At 35.1% G+C, this 18,235-nt stretch overlaps 1 protein-coding gene across 1 annotated transcript in view; it reads right to left on the bottom strand.

Moving 5' to 3' along the window:
• The window catches only part of LOC115226447, a 577,012-nt gene that overhangs the window by 63,424 nt on the left and 495,353 nt on the right, over nucleotides 1-18,235 (bottom strand). The window contains exon 18 of the mRNA XM_036500752.1: nucleotides 5,483-5,527. Coding sequence (XP_036356645.1) covers nucleotides 5,483-5,527 — 45 coding nt within the window. The remainder of the gene's footprint in view (nucleotides 1-5,482; nucleotides 5,528-18,235) is intronic.

Here is an 18,235-nt window from a genome sequence, read left to right on the forward strand (position 1 = left end):
TATTATAACTTTTTCATACTTTGATGGCTCTATGTTTAAAGAAACAGTTTAGAATATTTTACCAAGGTTTATATTAAATCAATAGTTACAGGCTCTTAGAGGTATATAATCTGAGTGATGTCTATGAAATTAACATACTAGTATTACATTTTTGATAAGAGAGAAGATAAGATTACAAAATATTTCTTACTGGGCTTTTCAGTTTCTGTCCAGGGTTTAGCCATACTGTGAAATTCTGTTGTAATTTTAAGATTGATTTCACTAAGAGTTTTTCTGTTTTTATGATGTATTCTGTAGTCTGTTACAACAGTTTCATGTGTGTTACCAATATATACAAATGCACAGATCTCTCTCTCTCTCTCTCTCTCTCTCTCTCTCTCTCTCTCTCTATCTATATATATATATATAATATATATATATATATATATATATATATATATATCACAAAAGAACTACAAATCGTCTACTTATTTCAAATAATGGACTTGGAGAAAGCCTTTGCCAGGGTCCCCCGATCCCTTATCTGGTGGGCGATGTGGAAACTGGAGATTGACGAATGGTTAATAAGGGCTGTACAAGCCCTCTACAGAGAGGCTAGTAGTAAAGTTAGGATTGGCAATGAATACAGTGAAGAATTCAGGATAGAAATTGGTGTCCACCAAGGCTCAGCCCTCAGCCCCCTTCTATTCATCATAGTCCTCCAGGCAATAACAGAGGAATTTAAGACGGGTTGTCCCTGGGAGCTACTCTATGCTGATGACCTAGCCCTCATAGCAGAATCGCTACCGGAACTAGAAAAGAAATTTTGTGTGTGGAAGCTAAGTTTAGAATCAAAAGGCCTTAGAGTCAATGTAGCAAAGACCAAAGTTCTAGTAAGTAGGAAGGCAAACTCACCACACACCCCTTCAGGTAGGTGGCCCTGCTCGATCTGTAGAAAAGGTGTTGATAGAAACTCCATAAGATGTACCCAGTGTAAGCTATGGACACATAAGAGGTGCAGCAATATCAAAGGAAAATTAACTGAGAAGATAGCTTTTGTGTGTGGCAGATGCACAGGGGTAATAGACACCATTGATACTCAGAAAACAGATTCCATTACACTCCTTGGGGAGAAACTAGAACTAGTTGATAGTTTCTGCTACCTAGGTGACCAAGTTAGTAGCAAGGGTGGATGCTCAGAGAGTGTTACCACTAGAATAAGAATAGCTTGGGCAAAGTTTAGGAAGCTTCTCCCCCTACTGGCGACAAAGGGTCTCTCACTCAGAGTGAAAGGTAGATTGTACGATGCATGTGTGTGAACTGCCATGCTTCATGGCAGTGAAACATGGGCTGTGACTGTGGAGGACATGCGTAGGCTTCAAAGAATTTTTATTTTGATGTTGACGTACTTGACTCAGCAGGTCTCCTCAAGAACAGCGGGTCACTCTACAATCCAAGGTTAGCACAGCAGGCCGTCCTAGATGTGCAATGTTAGTGTCCATGTACGACAGAGTGCAAGCATCCTGAGAGAAATGTTGGGCATAAGAAGCATTGTATGCAGCATGCAGGAGAGACAATTGTGTTGGTATGGTCATGTACTATGGATGGATGAGGAGAGATGTGTGAAGAAGTGCCACTCCCAAACTGTGAAAGGAATCCGGGGTAGAGGTAGACCCAGGAAGACATGGGACGAGGTGGTCAAGCATGACCTTCATACTTTGTGCCTCACAAAGGCTATGACGAAAGACCGAGACCTCTGGAGATATGCTGTGACTTCGAAGACCTGACAAATGAAGTGAGTTCATGGCTCGCAGGATGGCCTGCTGTGCTAACCTTGGATCGTAGAGTGACTCGCTGTTCTTGAGGATTCGAAGACCCGACAAATGAAGTGAGTTCATGCTCGCAGGACGGCCTGCTGTGCTAACCTTGGATTGTAGAGTGACCCGCTGTTCTTGAGGAGACCTGCTGAGTCAAGTACGTCAACATCAAAATAAAAATTCAAATGGAAATTGTAGTTAAGACACCCGTGCTGGTGACACGTAAAAAGCACCATCCGAATGCGGCAGATACTAGCGTCGCCTGACTGGCATCCGTGTTGGTGACACGTAAAAGCACCAACCGATCGTGGCCGTTAGCCAGCCTGCTCTGACCCCAGTGCTGGTGGCATGTAAAAAACACCCACTACACTCATGGAGTGGTTGGCATTAGAAAGTGCATCCAGCTGTTGAAACACTGCCAAATCAGACTAGAGCCTGGTGCAGCCTCCATGGCTTACTAGACCCCGGTTGAACCGTCCAACCCATGCCAGCATGGAAAACGGACGTTAAATGATGATGATGAATATACAAAAAGGTGCAGATGAAAAATGCTAATGAGATAATGCAGAGTTATGAAGAATGTAATTTAAATGGAAAAAATGGATGTTAAAATCATGATTATGATGTTGTTAATGTACACACAAGTACATATTTCCAACAGTCCATGAAAATTTAGAATGGAAGAAGGATAATATGAGTGGTACATGCAGTTCTAAAACTTAGTGTTTTATGTACCATTTACTGGATATGAGAAAATTCCAAGGTTTTTCCCAATGGAAAATTACATATAACATTTAATCTAGGGCCAAGAAAGATTAAGTGCTTAGATAATAAGTAGAAAGCAGATCATTGAATGGTTTCAAATGTAGTTGCGGCAGAGCTGGAATTAAGAATGCAGAATAAAAGAGCAAAATAAAAAGATAATAGTAAGAGAATTTTCACTTCAGTGAATTTTTTTTTTTCCTAAATAGAATCTTACAGAACTAGTTATCAAGTAGTAAAACTATCATAGACATAAAAGACAATTACTTCCTAAAAGGACATATTTAGACATATTTGTAAATTGTCAGCAACAGTTTTAAAATAATGCAACCTTGGTAATAGTATAAATTTGAAGTTTTACAAAAACATACAAAGAAACTTAAAGTGCATAGTGATTGGATCCTTGATTTCCAAGATAAGTGATAAGATTGTTCCTTGAGAAAAGAAGAGCTTATTTATTTATTTTTTATGGTATCCCTAAATGCTGCCAAGTTGTAAGATCATCATTAACGGTAGGTCTGTGTGAGGTATTAAAGTACATGAAGCAGATATAATATATATATATATATGTCATGTCATATGCAATAGTTATTATATAAGAAAAGTGCTCTTCATAATATGAAAAATGAAGAATGTATACATTTTAGAAATTAACATTTTAAATTTAAACCCATAATTTCAGGGAGTTTTGATGATGAACAAAATAATTATGAGCAAATGGTTATAAGTTCAAACCGTATTAGCACAATCTAACTAGCTTAATTGGTCTGCTCATTAGCATGACAAAAAAGGTATTACTTCCTACACTTGACTCAGTAGAAAATCACCCACAAAACCATGTGTAATGAGAAAATAGGAAAGAACATATTCAATGTATGCAGGATGGTGCAAAAGTAGGTAAACAGTTATGAAAAAAAAAAGAAAATATGTACATACTCATTTATTTTTAGCAAAAAAAAATTAAAAGTTATGATAAAAGTATTATTATAGTTATGATAAATGTATTATTATGATTAATGACACTAAAAATATCAAAAATGAGGCTAACTAATTTAATGTGCTAATAATTTTAGTGAATTAAGTATTGATGTGATACTGTATATCTACTTTTGCAACCCCCTGTATATCTTTTTAATTTGTGCACAACACAGCTATGACTTCCCATAATGGTATTTATACCTATTTTGTCATTTTGCTATTGATAGAAAATTTTGATTTTAAATAATCATCATAAAAGAGTATAAAAACAGGGTCACCGTTAAGTTTTTACATATACAACTTCATACATTCAAATTAACATTGGTTTCAAATTTTGGCACAAGGCCAATAGTTCTGGGGAAGGGGTAAGTTGATTACATCAATCCCAGTACTCAACTGGCAATTATTTTGAGCCCAGAAGGATGAAAGGCAAAGTCAGCCTTGGTGAAATTTTAAACTCAGAACATACAGACGAAATACCTCTAAGCATTTTGCCCACTATGCTACTGATTCCACCAGCTCGTCACCTTTACATTCGAATTAATATCAAAACATATCAAAAGAATGAACAAAATGGTTTTAAAGTGCACAACTATGCTAATGATCAGTAAATTTCCTAGAAACAAAAATTTATTACTGAACAAAGAAAATTAAGCCATCTTACCTTAAAGGATAATTAGAAATCATACTAGACCCTTCTAAATAAATATTTCTATACTTTTCAACAACAATTCTAGGTTATAATACCTTGCAAGATGCGGTTGAAATTTTAAACTTGTTGGCTATCATTCAACTTAGGTGCATCTGGAATCACACACACTCTCTTTGTTAGTCTGTTTAAATATATCAGTTAATGTTCTTAATAAATCTTCAGAACAAAACTATGAACATTTTCTTGAATTTTAAAAGTATTCATATGCTCTATGTTGTGTGACAATTTTCTTCACATAGTATTAAACCTACAAGCTAGTACACTTCACTGGATGTGCAATGTCAGAGTGAACGCATGACAGAGTGTGTCTTGAAAGAAAAATTGGGTATAAGAGGCATCACATGTAATGTGCAAGAGAAAAAACTGTGCTAGTATGATCATGTGATGTCTATGGATAAGGGCAGCTGCGTAAAGAAGTACCGATCTCTAATTGTGGAAGAAACCTATAGAAGTAGACTCAGGAAGATGTGAGACAATGTAGTGAAATATGATCTTCGGATGTTTATTATTATCTTTATTTTTTTTGTTTGTTTTGATACATTTCTGAACAATATCACAATATTTGTTTATCAAATATTACAGACATTATATTACAGACATTTTTTTTAACACAAATTTGAGACAAAAACTTTTTTTGACATTTCCATATTCTTCATTTCACATTTAAATGAAGCTTTGTTTTACAATAGTATAATACATTTCAAAGATAATATTTTCATAAATATAGCTAAAATAATAAATTGAAGTGACTAGTCTACTTGGAAATGCTTAAATAACCAGCTATTAAGTCTTTGATTTTAAAGGGTTTTACAAATCACTTAAAAATGAACAACTTTAATCACCTGTTTGGTAAATCAACCTAAGAGAAAAATATAATTGTCAAATTTAGTGAAGATTTAAGTTAAACAGAATCAACTGAGTTTTTTCTCAATATCTTATATTCAGTAAAAATTACTTGGAATAAAAATTGATAATGTGCACTACTTCCAAATGAGTAACAGCAAATCATGTTGAAAGAAAAATTTAAAAGAAAATGTCATAAAGCAAATAAAAAGACATGCAGATATAATTTGATGATAACTAAAGAGTATGACTAGCTAAGGTTAAGCTAAATGTTTACATCTAGCAAGTGGGATGCATTTCATTTCTGGTAGATTCAGTTATTCTTAGAAGAGAAATATAATCTACAATATTCTGATTCTATTGAAAAGGGTGCTGATACCTTAAAACTTACCTCATTCTCTTTGTGCTCAGTGCACTTTTCCTTTATTCCAGTTTGCTTGCATTCCATAAAAAAAGAAGCTTTCAATGAAACAAGTGTGGTGGAGGCATTTTATGGAGTATGAGGAGGTTTGCTCAGAACTTAATTTAATAATGACACTTTAAAATTGTTAAACATCAACATAGTTTTTATTAATTTTTCAGAGTTAAGAAAAATTTAATGACTTTTCTTTCTAAAGTTATGCAAGAAGCTGAGAATCTGAAACAAGGTTTCTGACAGTGAAAGGATGACAAACTTCTTGAATCTTAACCTTTAAGAATTTATATTCCAATATCTAGTTAAACAACAGTATAATCAATTTAATTGGTTTAGAAATACTTGAAGGCTTTATCAAAGTTTATAAATTGTACTTGGTTTATTAAAATAAACATTTACAAGAACTATTCTATTTAAAGAAAAAAATATATACATTCATTCAAACAATCAAAGGCTGGAGATGGATTGGATAATTTTGTTATAATTATATTTTACAGTGTTTTGTGTCATCCAGGGATGTCATCACCCAAACCACAGATCAATGAAAAGTACTAGTTGCTTTAACAAAAAGGAATTCCACTTATAATACAAAGGAACTCCAAAGATGCAAAGAGTTGCAATACCATCACTTTTTAAGATAATGATAATCTGTGGTAAAAGTAAGGGTGCTTAACTACCTCATCATAAAACAAATATATTATAGGATTATTAAAATACCAGTGCCACCAGATTTTCCTTGCAACTAATTTATTTTGTGACTGATAATTGATGACATCATATTTTAGAGGCTGACTCCAATATCTAAAGCTATCTCTTCATATTCAACTGTGCCTGTTATTTCCTTTCATTAAAAGCTGTTTACATAAAAAAAACCTGTGTAAGTGCATGAACATGCATATATTAAAAAGAATAAACTTCAGTCACAAAAGCCAAAAATTACCAAATTAATAAAAAAAAATTTTAATGAATTATTATATATTTATGTATTTCACTAACAAATTGCTAGCTTTCCTCATATATATATAAATAACAATATAATATTACTCTTATTAAAATATTTGCTAAACGTACCAGCTCAAAAAGTAAAAGAAACTAGTACAATACTTTATTATTATTACCTGCACATCTTTAAATTTCTTATAATTATGGCTGTGTTTCATTCCCCTTGGAAACAAAAAATTGTTTATATAGTTTGAAACTTTTAATGTTCATAACAGGATATTTTAAAATGATATTATTTGGATAATCTACTAAGATCAATTCCCTTTAGAAATAATCTTCGTAGATCCATCACTGACTAATCTTCATTGAGGGAGGGAGAGAGAGAGAGAGAGAGAGAGAGAGAGAGAGAGAGAGAGAGAGAGAGAAAGAGAGAGAGAGAGAAAGAGAGAGAGAGAGAGAGAAAGAGAGAGAGAGAGAGATTTCTTACCTGATTATTATCAAGATGTAGTTACACTTAAATTTAATGCATACAGATAGACAATGTTGATAGATAGAGAGAAACAACATCATTATCCCAAAGCATTCAAAACTTTGAAACATTACAGACACTGCAATTTTGCTTACTCTTGAAATCAACATTGGTGTTGATTTATAATAACTTCAACACAAAATACTTAGTAAAAATAATTAAGATTTTTGATTTGGTGTGCATCTTCATTAGTTTAATAACTCCTGAAAAAATGTATAGAGCAATCAAATTTATTGTAAAGATAAACAGTCAATAGTTTCTAGAATTGCAAACACTTTGTGAACAGAAATACAATAACTTTTTATATTCTACTATTATGTTTTCACAATAATAATGTGATTGCTCATAACCTGTTAAAATGTGTGTGTGTGAATGTGCATGCATGAGAGAGAGAGAGAGAGTAAAATAACAAGAAAGACTGAAATAAATTAGTATGTTAATGATGCTAAATTTGAAAAAACTTTCCTTCATAAGATTTAAAAAAATTTAATTTGTCTATATTTTAGTGAATGTATTGCCAATATAACTTCTATGGAATAGCACAAAATATTTCAATAATTATTAAAAAATAATGAACATTCTAATGTGTGCAATGCAATATTCTATCATCTTTGGACAATATTCCAATATATTCTCATCTATAAGAAAAAAAAAATTATCCATGATACATGCACATAAAATAAAAAAGAGAATTAACAAAATGCATACAGTTATGAAGCAAACAAAGTATTCAGAATAAAAACAGATTAAAAATGTATAGCTAATATTTATTTCAGAAAAACTGATAAAACAAACACTTCAACTTTTGATATTCATTTTCCATATTAATATCAGAGGAATGATTTTGACAAATTTAAAAATTGCAAACTGCTACTCTTTCTGCAACTAGCAAAATTGTGAAGTAAAAATGAAACTTGTTTGTTATCACCCATACGGACCAAAGAAAACAGTTATTAAAAGCTTTGAACTGATAATCATACAGTTAACAGTGCAGCAATTTAATTTCCTAAATAAAAGATTGATATTACTTTAACTCCAAGTCAATAAATACGGATAAGTTTATCAGTTGAATAAGCTAGTTACCAATGATTTTCAGTTATATTTTCAGTTTATATTACTACAGTTATTTAATAGATAAAGTGAAAAATATTTAAAAGAGATGCAGCATGAAGTTTTGTCAGTGAACAGGTCACAGTCTCAAAGCGGCAAAAATATTTTGACTAATTAAATTTAAATGTTGAAGTGAATCGAACGGTTTTGTGTGTTTCTTAAATGGCTTATAAACACCTTCCACGCTGCAATTGATTTAAAAAATAGTTAAATAGAATATCTTGAATACTTTTTATTTCTTAAATTGTAGAATAAGAACTGTACCTAAAGCCTTTTTAGTTCTTCATAAATTAGTGGATCAAGTGTATAATGTAATGGTAGTTAATTCACTTGAATTTCTGTTGTTTTCTAAAACTGAAGCGATGAAGCAGTGCTCATAACCATTTGTGATCCTCTCTCTAAATCAAGGAGAAATGGCATATGATTATTGGTAGCTTGAATTCTTACAGATTGGATGAGAAAAAAGCTCCAGAGAAATGTGGAAGAATTGAAAAAAACTACTTGTCATGAAAAATGATATAGTAGGATGGGACGGGATTGATTAGGTTTAAATAAGAATGAATACTGTCACTAGTTTGGAGAAAAGAGATTCTATTAAAGTAGTAACAGAAAGGCAGTTAACGAAAAGACCTGCCTAGTAAAAAGGATTTTTAAACACAGACAATATCCTAGATATGTAAGCATTATTACTATGTAAGATATATATGTGGCTTGTTAGTAGCCGAGCCCTAAAAGAAATTTTATGGTGTAATCTTGATGAAGTAGAGAATGAGAGATTATTATGAAAAAGTGGTATAGACAGTTAAGCCCATCATATTCAAGGTGCAGGGAAAATCTGAGATGTCTACACTTGCTTTTTAGGATACAATGGCATGCCTGAGTTTTCTTGATATTTGTTATTCCAAGTCATATAAAACTGAGATAATGTTTAGTATAGGAGTCATTGCATAAACTAAATATGTTAAATAGATTATGGTAGGTGCAGGTGTGGATCTTTTGTAAGAATAAGCACAAGCATGGCTGTGTGGTAAGAAGCTTGCTTCCCAACCACATGTCCCACTGTGTGACACCTTGGGCAAGTGTCTTCTACTATAGCTTCAGGCCAACCAAAGCCTCGTGAGTGGAGTTGGTAGATGGAGACTAAAAGGAACCTGTTGTGTGTCATCATCATCATCGTTTAACGACCATTTTCCATGCTGGCATGGGTTGGATGGTTTGAATGAGGTTTGGAAAGCCAGCAGCTGCACCAGGCTCCAATCTGATTTGGCAATGTTTCTACAGCTGGATACCCTTCCTAATGGCAACCACTCCAAGAGTGTAGTGGGTGCTTTTTATGTGCCAACAGCACAGGAACCAGTCACACAGGCCTGGCATCGATGACGTTTGGATAGTGCTTTTTACATGCCACTGGCACAGGAGCCAGTCAGGGGGTACTTTTAAATGAGCCAGACATGCAACACTGACATCGGCCATGATCTCTCTTTAGTTGCTGGGTCTGCTCAATCACAGCATATCTCCAAAGGTCTTGGTCTCCTGTCATTGCTTCTGTGAGGCCCAACATATGAAGGTCATCCCATGAAGGTCACCACTTCATCCCATGTCTTCCTGGGTCTACCACTACCACAGGTTCCTTTCACAGTTAGGGTGTGGCACTTTCTCCAACAGCTGTCCTCATCCATACATAACACATGACCATACCAACACAGTCATCTCTCTTGCACACCACATTTGATGCTTCTTATGTCCAACTTTTCTCTCAGGGAGATCACACTCTGTCGTGTATGCACACTGACATTACACATCCAGGAGATCATACTAGCTTCATTTCTTTCAAGCCTACACCATCCTCAGCAGTCATGGCCTATGTTTCACTGTCATGTAGCATGGCAGTTCATACACATGCATCATACTGTCTACAGTTGTCAGCAGAGGTAAGAGCCCCTTGAATTTTACCTGGGCTATTCTTATTCTAGCCGCTACACACGCACACACACATAAAACAAAGTAAAATTGGATGGTACCACAAGAGTGAAAATATATAGGGAAGAGGATTTGAAAATGCAGAGGTCTTTTAAAGACGATTATTGACTTGACCGGTTTCACTTTTTAAAAAAAAGATTTTCAAAAGTAAAATGTAAGGCTTTGTGTAGCCTTTGTGGTGTTAAAAAATGGTTAACATAGATGTATTAATATACAGTGACAGAGTCTTTAACAATGATGAGAAAATGTTAAGAAATTTAATCCTGTGAATGCTTTCCCCCACCAACCAACCTCCCACACTATTTTTAAAAATAGCAACCATCCTTGTCAAACACGCATACAAGACTAGAAATAAAGAAAAAAGGTTGGTCATTCTCCTAAAATTCTGTATAAATACTTAAATATGATTTCTGATGAAGTTTTGACTAAACAATACATGCTTTCTCCTATCAAATACTGTCTACAAATTCTTTCTGAATATATGCTTATATTCAATCAAGATTTTTGATAAACTTTTATCAATTTATTTTACTACCTATTTTGAACACTTTTATGTAACATTTTCTTATCATTGCTAAAGATTCTATTTCTTAACATTTCTCCTATCATTGTCAAAGACTCTATCATTGTATTTTAAAACATCTATGTAAACCATTTTTTAACACCACAAAGACTACACAAAGGCTTACATTTTACTTTTGAAAATTTTTTTTAAAAAAAGTGAAACCGGTCAAATCAATAAACATCTTTAAAAGACCTCTGCATTTTCAAATCCTCCTCCCTGTATATTTTCACTCATGCAGTACCATCCAATTTTACTTTGTTATACATAGCCACCACATGAGGCCCGAAAATGCCACCAAAGTCACAACAAACTGAAAACTCATTGAACCAAAGTATCTTAAAAGAATTACAGGGAATTTCCTATAAATTTTCAACCCTGACTAACAAATTCAAGCAGTCACATTTCTACCTAAATGGACTCCTGGAAGATGAAACAGTTAACCAAACACCTGACATTATCCCAACACTAAACAAACCAAAACTACTGAGACAACAATGCTCCAAAAGCAAGAACATACAACAGATAGTTACTCAATAAAAAACACACTAAACTATGTTTGGATTAAAATCCTCACAGCATGCAAGTTTGCTTTTTGGAACATCATAAAAGATAGTAACAAAGCAGAACTTTATGAAAAGTTGTTCAACTCCACCCCATTCATCCTTCCCCAAAATCTCCAAATAAAACCCATCAGAAATCAGAAAACCAACAAAGACTCAGGGAGAAATTGGCCTTAGAAAAATTCAAAATGGAAATAGAGTTGTTACAGCTAAGAGCCAACTCCAACGAGGAAAAATTCAAGGCACTTGATAACGAAATGGAAATTGAAATTTCAAAATGCTGTGAAGGTGCACTCCTTGATAGAACCACCAAACTTTGGAAAAAAAAGTGTGAGGATGAAGAACTAACATCCCTTCAATGATGGGGAAAAAATACCATTTGGTTCACCAATTACGAAATGGATTTTAAAAGCGAACATCATAGAAGCAACCCATATTTGAAAAAAATTTAACTCACACACCTCACCTACAACAAACAAAACAAATTGCAAAACATCAAACACACACCACTCCAAACTTTGACAATAATAACAGAACTTACAGACAACACTATAACCTTACCAAAAGAACCCAGGCACCCTCCAACTCAAGACAAGACTGTACCCGACACTATAGATCCCAGCCCACACAGGAGTCATTCCAAAATCATAGATCCCATCCAACACATAGGAATTCATTTCTAAACCATGACCATAGGTTTCAACCTACACTAAGGAACCAAAATTACATCCATCACCAACAACCCAGACCCAGGAATATCCAAAACTTCCTTAGAAGGCCACACAATAATGGGGAAAATGCCAGTATACACCAAAATACCAACAGAAGAACCTCCAGAAATCATTTTTTAGGCTAAGGCAACAGAATCCACAACAGCAGAAGGTACATACCAACCATGAAAAACCAAAAATAGTGAATCTTTCAAGCCTAATCCTGTCAACCTAACAAATTAAAATCCCCTCAAAGGGATTGAAATTCACTCTAACACCACAATACCCTAACCTCAATGAAATACATGAGGGTATTTCACACTTCTGTAGAAAATTATGCTTCACAGAAGAATTTTTCAACAAGGAAAATAATGATGAATCAATGGTACGCAATAAAAGCAATTACAATTCTACAAAAGGCAGGAACAAAATTCTGTGACTACATATCAAACTTCTCTTATAGTGAACTACCACAACCTAAACCCAAATCCAATACTGATAAAAGTGAATGGGAAATCATCCATGAGTTATAAAACAATCAAGGGAGCAGATAAGGGAAATACTGTCATAATTATGGAGACAGAACAATACAAAATCTCTCTATCTCACCCCTTACAAGATACTACCTACTATGAAATAGTCAACTACCAACACTCAAAAATGATGTCCAAATTAAACACACTCATTTGCCAACATCAAAATAATTTAATGACAAAGGAATGTGACTACTTAATAAATTTTGATTGCAAAACCAGCAACCTCTATGGGCTTCCAAAAATCCACAAGAGCAAAATAATTACTGAAGCTTGCAAAAAGTCCACCTCAACCTGCATCACTGTACCACATCCCACTGATCTTAAACTGAGGCCAATTGTGGCAGGTCCAAACTATGAAACACACAGATTAAGCAACTTCATTGATATACTCTTAAAACCAATACTTAAACACATACCAAGTATTGTAAGAGACGACCTGGACCTCCTAAACCACCTCCCCAAACATGTCAATAAAGACATTTTCATTGTCTCTTTTGATGTAATAAACCTTTATACTACGATTCCACATCAACACTGGCCAGAAGCCATTAAATTCTGGCTAGAAAAATACCTCAATGAGGTCCTGGAAAGAATAAAAAAAGAATTTATCATTGAGGGCCTTAAGTTTATTCTCTAAAACAACTTTTTAAATTTTAATAATACCTACAAACAGGTATCATTGACTGCGATGGGTACTAAAGTTGCCTCAACTTATGCCAATATGGTGATTACCTACCTGGAAGTACAAATATATGGACAATCCGAATTAAAATACGGCCTGTCTTTCCACAAATACCCATTGGAGAATTGGAGACATCACTTGGCTGACTGCCTCATTCTATAGTGTCACACATTTGATCAACTCAATGCATTCAAAAATTTAATCAACAGCGTCAACAACCATATTCAATTTACAATGGAATATAGTCAAGACCAACTCCCATTTCTTGATATTCTTATAATAAAAAAGGCACCAACATTGAAACTGATATCCACTACAAACCGACTGATTCCAAACAATACCCCCTGTTCACCTCCAATCACCCAAAGCACATGAAGACAAACATACCCTTCAATCTAGTGAGAAGAATCTGTATAATTGTCTCAAATTACGTAATGTAAAATAAAAGACTCCAAGAACTAAAGGAAATTCTTCTCGAAAGACAGAACCCAGCATTATTAGTTGACAATGGAATAGAATGGGCTAAGACAATCGATATCCAAGACTTATGTTAAAACCAAAGTACATTCAATAGTCTCCCATATCTCTCAACACACAATCCAAAAAATACAGAAACTTACACAATTATATACAAGAACACCACACTACTGAGTCAAGACCCACATTTAAAAAAAGTACTTGAAACCCATAAAATAATAAAAAGCAAGAGACAACCCAAATAAAAACTTACTCACCAGTGCAAAATTACCCAACACAAGCCCAACACTCACCGTCAAAAAATGTGGTTGCTCTAATTGCAGGATCTGCATCCACCTCATTGAAGAACTTCAACTGTACATCAAAAAATTTACTTTATGCCATTACGTGTGAAGGGTGCCACAAAGACTACATAGAGCAAACTAGTCTTACTCTCAGAGATAGGATGACAGTCCACCACCAACAATTGAGGGATCCCACTGAGATAAGTCCCCCAAATTCCTAGTTTTCCCATTGTGCCAGTGCCCAGACAGCACCACTGACCGAACAAGGATAAATAAGGAAAATATCCTTATTCAAAAATACAGACCACAACTCAACATACTCTAACATCTCAAAAAATATATTTGGACTGCTGACACATAAACACAATACCCCTACCCCTCAGGTATACATCCACAACAAACACACACACAAACACAATGCAAACCCCCATACACACACACACAAACACAATATCCCCATTCTTGAGCACAAATACACACATATTCCAAGAAAAAAACACACACATATACACATGCAATACAATTCTAGCAATCACAATAAACACTCAGACACACACACATAAACACGTACAATCACACATTTACAAACACCGCCCTCACAATATGAAGACATACAAATCCACACAAATACAACACAATCCACCCACACACAAACACAATATGCCCATTCCCCAGTAAAAAAAACACACACACTCAAAGAAAAAACAGAGATATACACACACAATACAATTCCAACAATCACAACAAACACTCAGACACACACAATAACACACACTACCCTGACAAATACAAGACACACTCACACGGCACAAACAATACAAATAAAACACTCAGAAAAATACACCCAAACATATGCACACACACACCCGAAAATTATATAAACCACACCCACATATACACATACAAACGCATACTCCGTACAAACATGCACAGTACATACATGCACACACATACACACCAGCTTGATAAACATAACAGACACATGGACACATGCAGAGCCCCTGACAAATGAAACACACTGACACACACATACACATACATACATATGCACAGCCATACACACATACGGATGGATCCACACACACCACCCAGACAATTATAACACTACAAACATACACAGAGAGACACACACACATATACTCATGTGCACACACACACAAACATACACACACACACATGAACAAACACACACACATGAACAAACACACACACACACATGCAGCACCCTGACAAATACAAATCACATACATACAAACGTGCACACATATACTCACCACCCTGCTGAATATAAAACACACACAAACACAGATCTATACACACACACACACACACACACACAACACACTGAACTCTAAGACCAGTCCAAAAACCACTGAACCATGACAGACTAGCCCAGAAACAAAAAAAATCCTTTTGATTCTACAAATCAGATCCTGTCAATGCTTTCCCCTACCAACCAACCTCCCATACTGTTTCTAAAAATAGTAACCATCCTTGCCAAATACACATACAAGACTGGAGATAAAGAAAAAAAGGTTGGTCATTCCCTTAAAATTCTGTATAATACTTAAATATAATTTCTGATGAAGTTTTGACTAAGCAATACATGCTTTCTCCTATCAAATACTGTCTACAAATTCTTTCTGTCTATATGCTTACGAGTATATACAATCATGATTTTTGAAAACTAATAAATAATTACGAATTTATTTTACTACCTATTTTGAACACTTTTATGTAAACTTTTAATACAAAGCCCCTCTTAACATTTTCTTATCATTGTCAGATTCTATTTCTTAATATTTTCTTATATACTCTATACTTGTATTTTAAAACATCTATGTAAGCCCTTTTTTAACACCACAAAGACTACACAAAGGCTTACATTTTACTTTTAAAAATCTTTTTCCCAAAAAAGTGAAACTGGTCAAATCAATAAACATCTTTAAAAGATGTTTGCATTTTCAAATCCTCTTCCCTATATATATAGTACTTATTCTATCAGTCAATTCTGCTGAACCACTAAGTTACGCGGGCATAAACACACCAACATTAGTTGTCAAGCGATGTTGGGGACGCAAACACAGATATATACACACACACACACACAACACACTGAACTCTAAGACCAGTCCAAAAACCACTGAACCATGACAGACTAGCCCAGAAACAAAAAAAATCCTTTTGATTCTACAAATCAGATCCTGTCAATGCTTTCCCCTACCAACCAACCTCCCATACTGTTTCTAAAAATAGTAACCATCCTTGCCAAATACACATACAAGACTGGAGATAAAGAAAAAAAGGTTGGTCATTCCCTTAAAATTCTGTATAAATACTTAAATATAATTTCTGATGAAGTTTTGACTAAGCAATACATGCTTTCTCCTATCAAATACTGTCTACAAATTCTTTCTGTCTATATGCTTACGAGTATATACAATCATGATTTTTGAAAACTAATAAATAATTACGAATTTATTTTACTACCTATTTTGAACACTTTTATGTAAACTTTTAATACAAAGCCCCTCTTAACATTTTCTTATCATTGTCAGATTCTATTTCTTAATATTTTCTTATATACTCTATACTTGTATTTTAAAACATCTATGTAAGCCCTTTTTTAACACCACAAAGACTACACAAAGGCTTACATTTTACTTTTAAAAATCTTTTTCCCAAAAAAGTGAAACTGGTCAAATCAATAAACATCTTTAAAAGATGTTTGCATTTTCAAATCCTCTTCCCTATATATATAGTACTTATTCTATCAGTCAATTCTGCTGAACCACTAAGTTACGCGGGCATAAACACACCAACATTAGTTGTCAAGCGATGTTGGGGACGCAAACACAGATATATACACACACACACACACACATATACGATTGGCTTCTTTCAGTTTCCATCTACCAAATCCACTCACAAGGCTTTGGTCAGCCCAAGGCTATACTAAAAGACACTTGCCCAAGATGCCATGCAGTGGGACTGAACCTGGAAGTATGTTGTTGGTAAGCAACCTACTTACCACACAGCTACTCCTGCACCTATAAAGATATATATATATATATATATATATATATATATATATATATATATATATATCATCATCATCATCATTTAATGTCCGCTTTCCATGCTAGCATGGGTTGGACAATTTGACTGAGGTCTGGCGAAGCAAATGGTGCACCAGACTCCAATCTGATCTGGCAGAGTTTCTACAGCTGGATGCCCTTACTAATGCCAACCACTCCGAGAGTGTAGTGGGTGCTTTTATGTGCCACCGGCATGAGGGCCAGTCAGGCGGTACTGGCAACAACCTCGCTCAAATGGTGCTTTTTATGTGCCACCTGCGCAGGAGCCAGTCCAGTGGCAATGACCTCGCTTGAATGCTTTTTCATGTACCACCAGTACAAGTGCCAGTAAGGCAACACAGATAATGATCACGCTCAAATGGCATTTTTTTACGTGCCACCAGCACGGAGGCCAGCTTCTTGCTCTGGCAACGATCATGCTCAGCTGGTACTCTTAGCGCTCCACAAGCACGGATGCCAGTCATTGAATTTGTTTTCGATTTCACTTGCCTCAATAGGTCTTTGCAAGCACAGTTTTGTGTCCAATGGAGGAAAGGTACGCATAAGTAGGCTGGTTACACCCCTGGCATAAGCCACAAGGTTATGGTCTCATTTGAGCTTGCCAAGTCTTCTCAAGCACAACATATTTCCAAAGGTTCCGGTTACTAGTCATTGCCTCGGTGAGGCAATGAGTAAGATCTCTCTGAACTTTGCCCAGGCTATTCTTATTCTAGCAGCTACACTTTCAGCGCACCCTCCCCTGCTACTGACTTGGTCACCTAGGTAATGGAAGCTATCAACTACTTATAGTTTTTCTCCCTGTAATGTAGCGGAAGTTGTTCTCTGCACATTTTTGGTGCTTATTGCTCCTGAGCGTCTGCCACATACAAAAACTATCTTCCCAGTTAGCCTTCCTTTGATATTGCTGCACCTCTTATGTGTCCATAGCTTACACTTGGTACATCTTATAGAGTTTCTACCTACGCCTTTTCTACAGATCGAGCAGGGCCATCTACCTGAAGGGATTTATGGTTTGCCTGCCTTCCTACTTATTAGGACTTTGGTTTTAGCTAGATTGACTCTAAGGCTCTTCGATTCTAATCCTTGTTTCCACACTTGAAACTTCTCCTCTAGTTCTGATAGTGACTCAGCAATTAGAGCAAGGTCGTCAGCATAGAGGAGCTCCCAGGGGCATCCTGTCTTGAATTCCTCCATTATTGCCTGGAGGATTATGATAATAGGAGGGGGCTGATGACTGAACCTTGGTGATATGCATG

The sequence above is a fragment of the Octopus sinensis genome, linkage group LG2 (assembly GCF_006345805.1).
Source record: "Octopus sinensis linkage group LG2, ASM634580v1, whole genome shotgun sequence".
NCBI classification, from domain to species: Eukaryota; Metazoa; Mollusca; class Cephalopoda; order Octopoda; family Octopodidae; genus Octopus; species Octopus sinensis.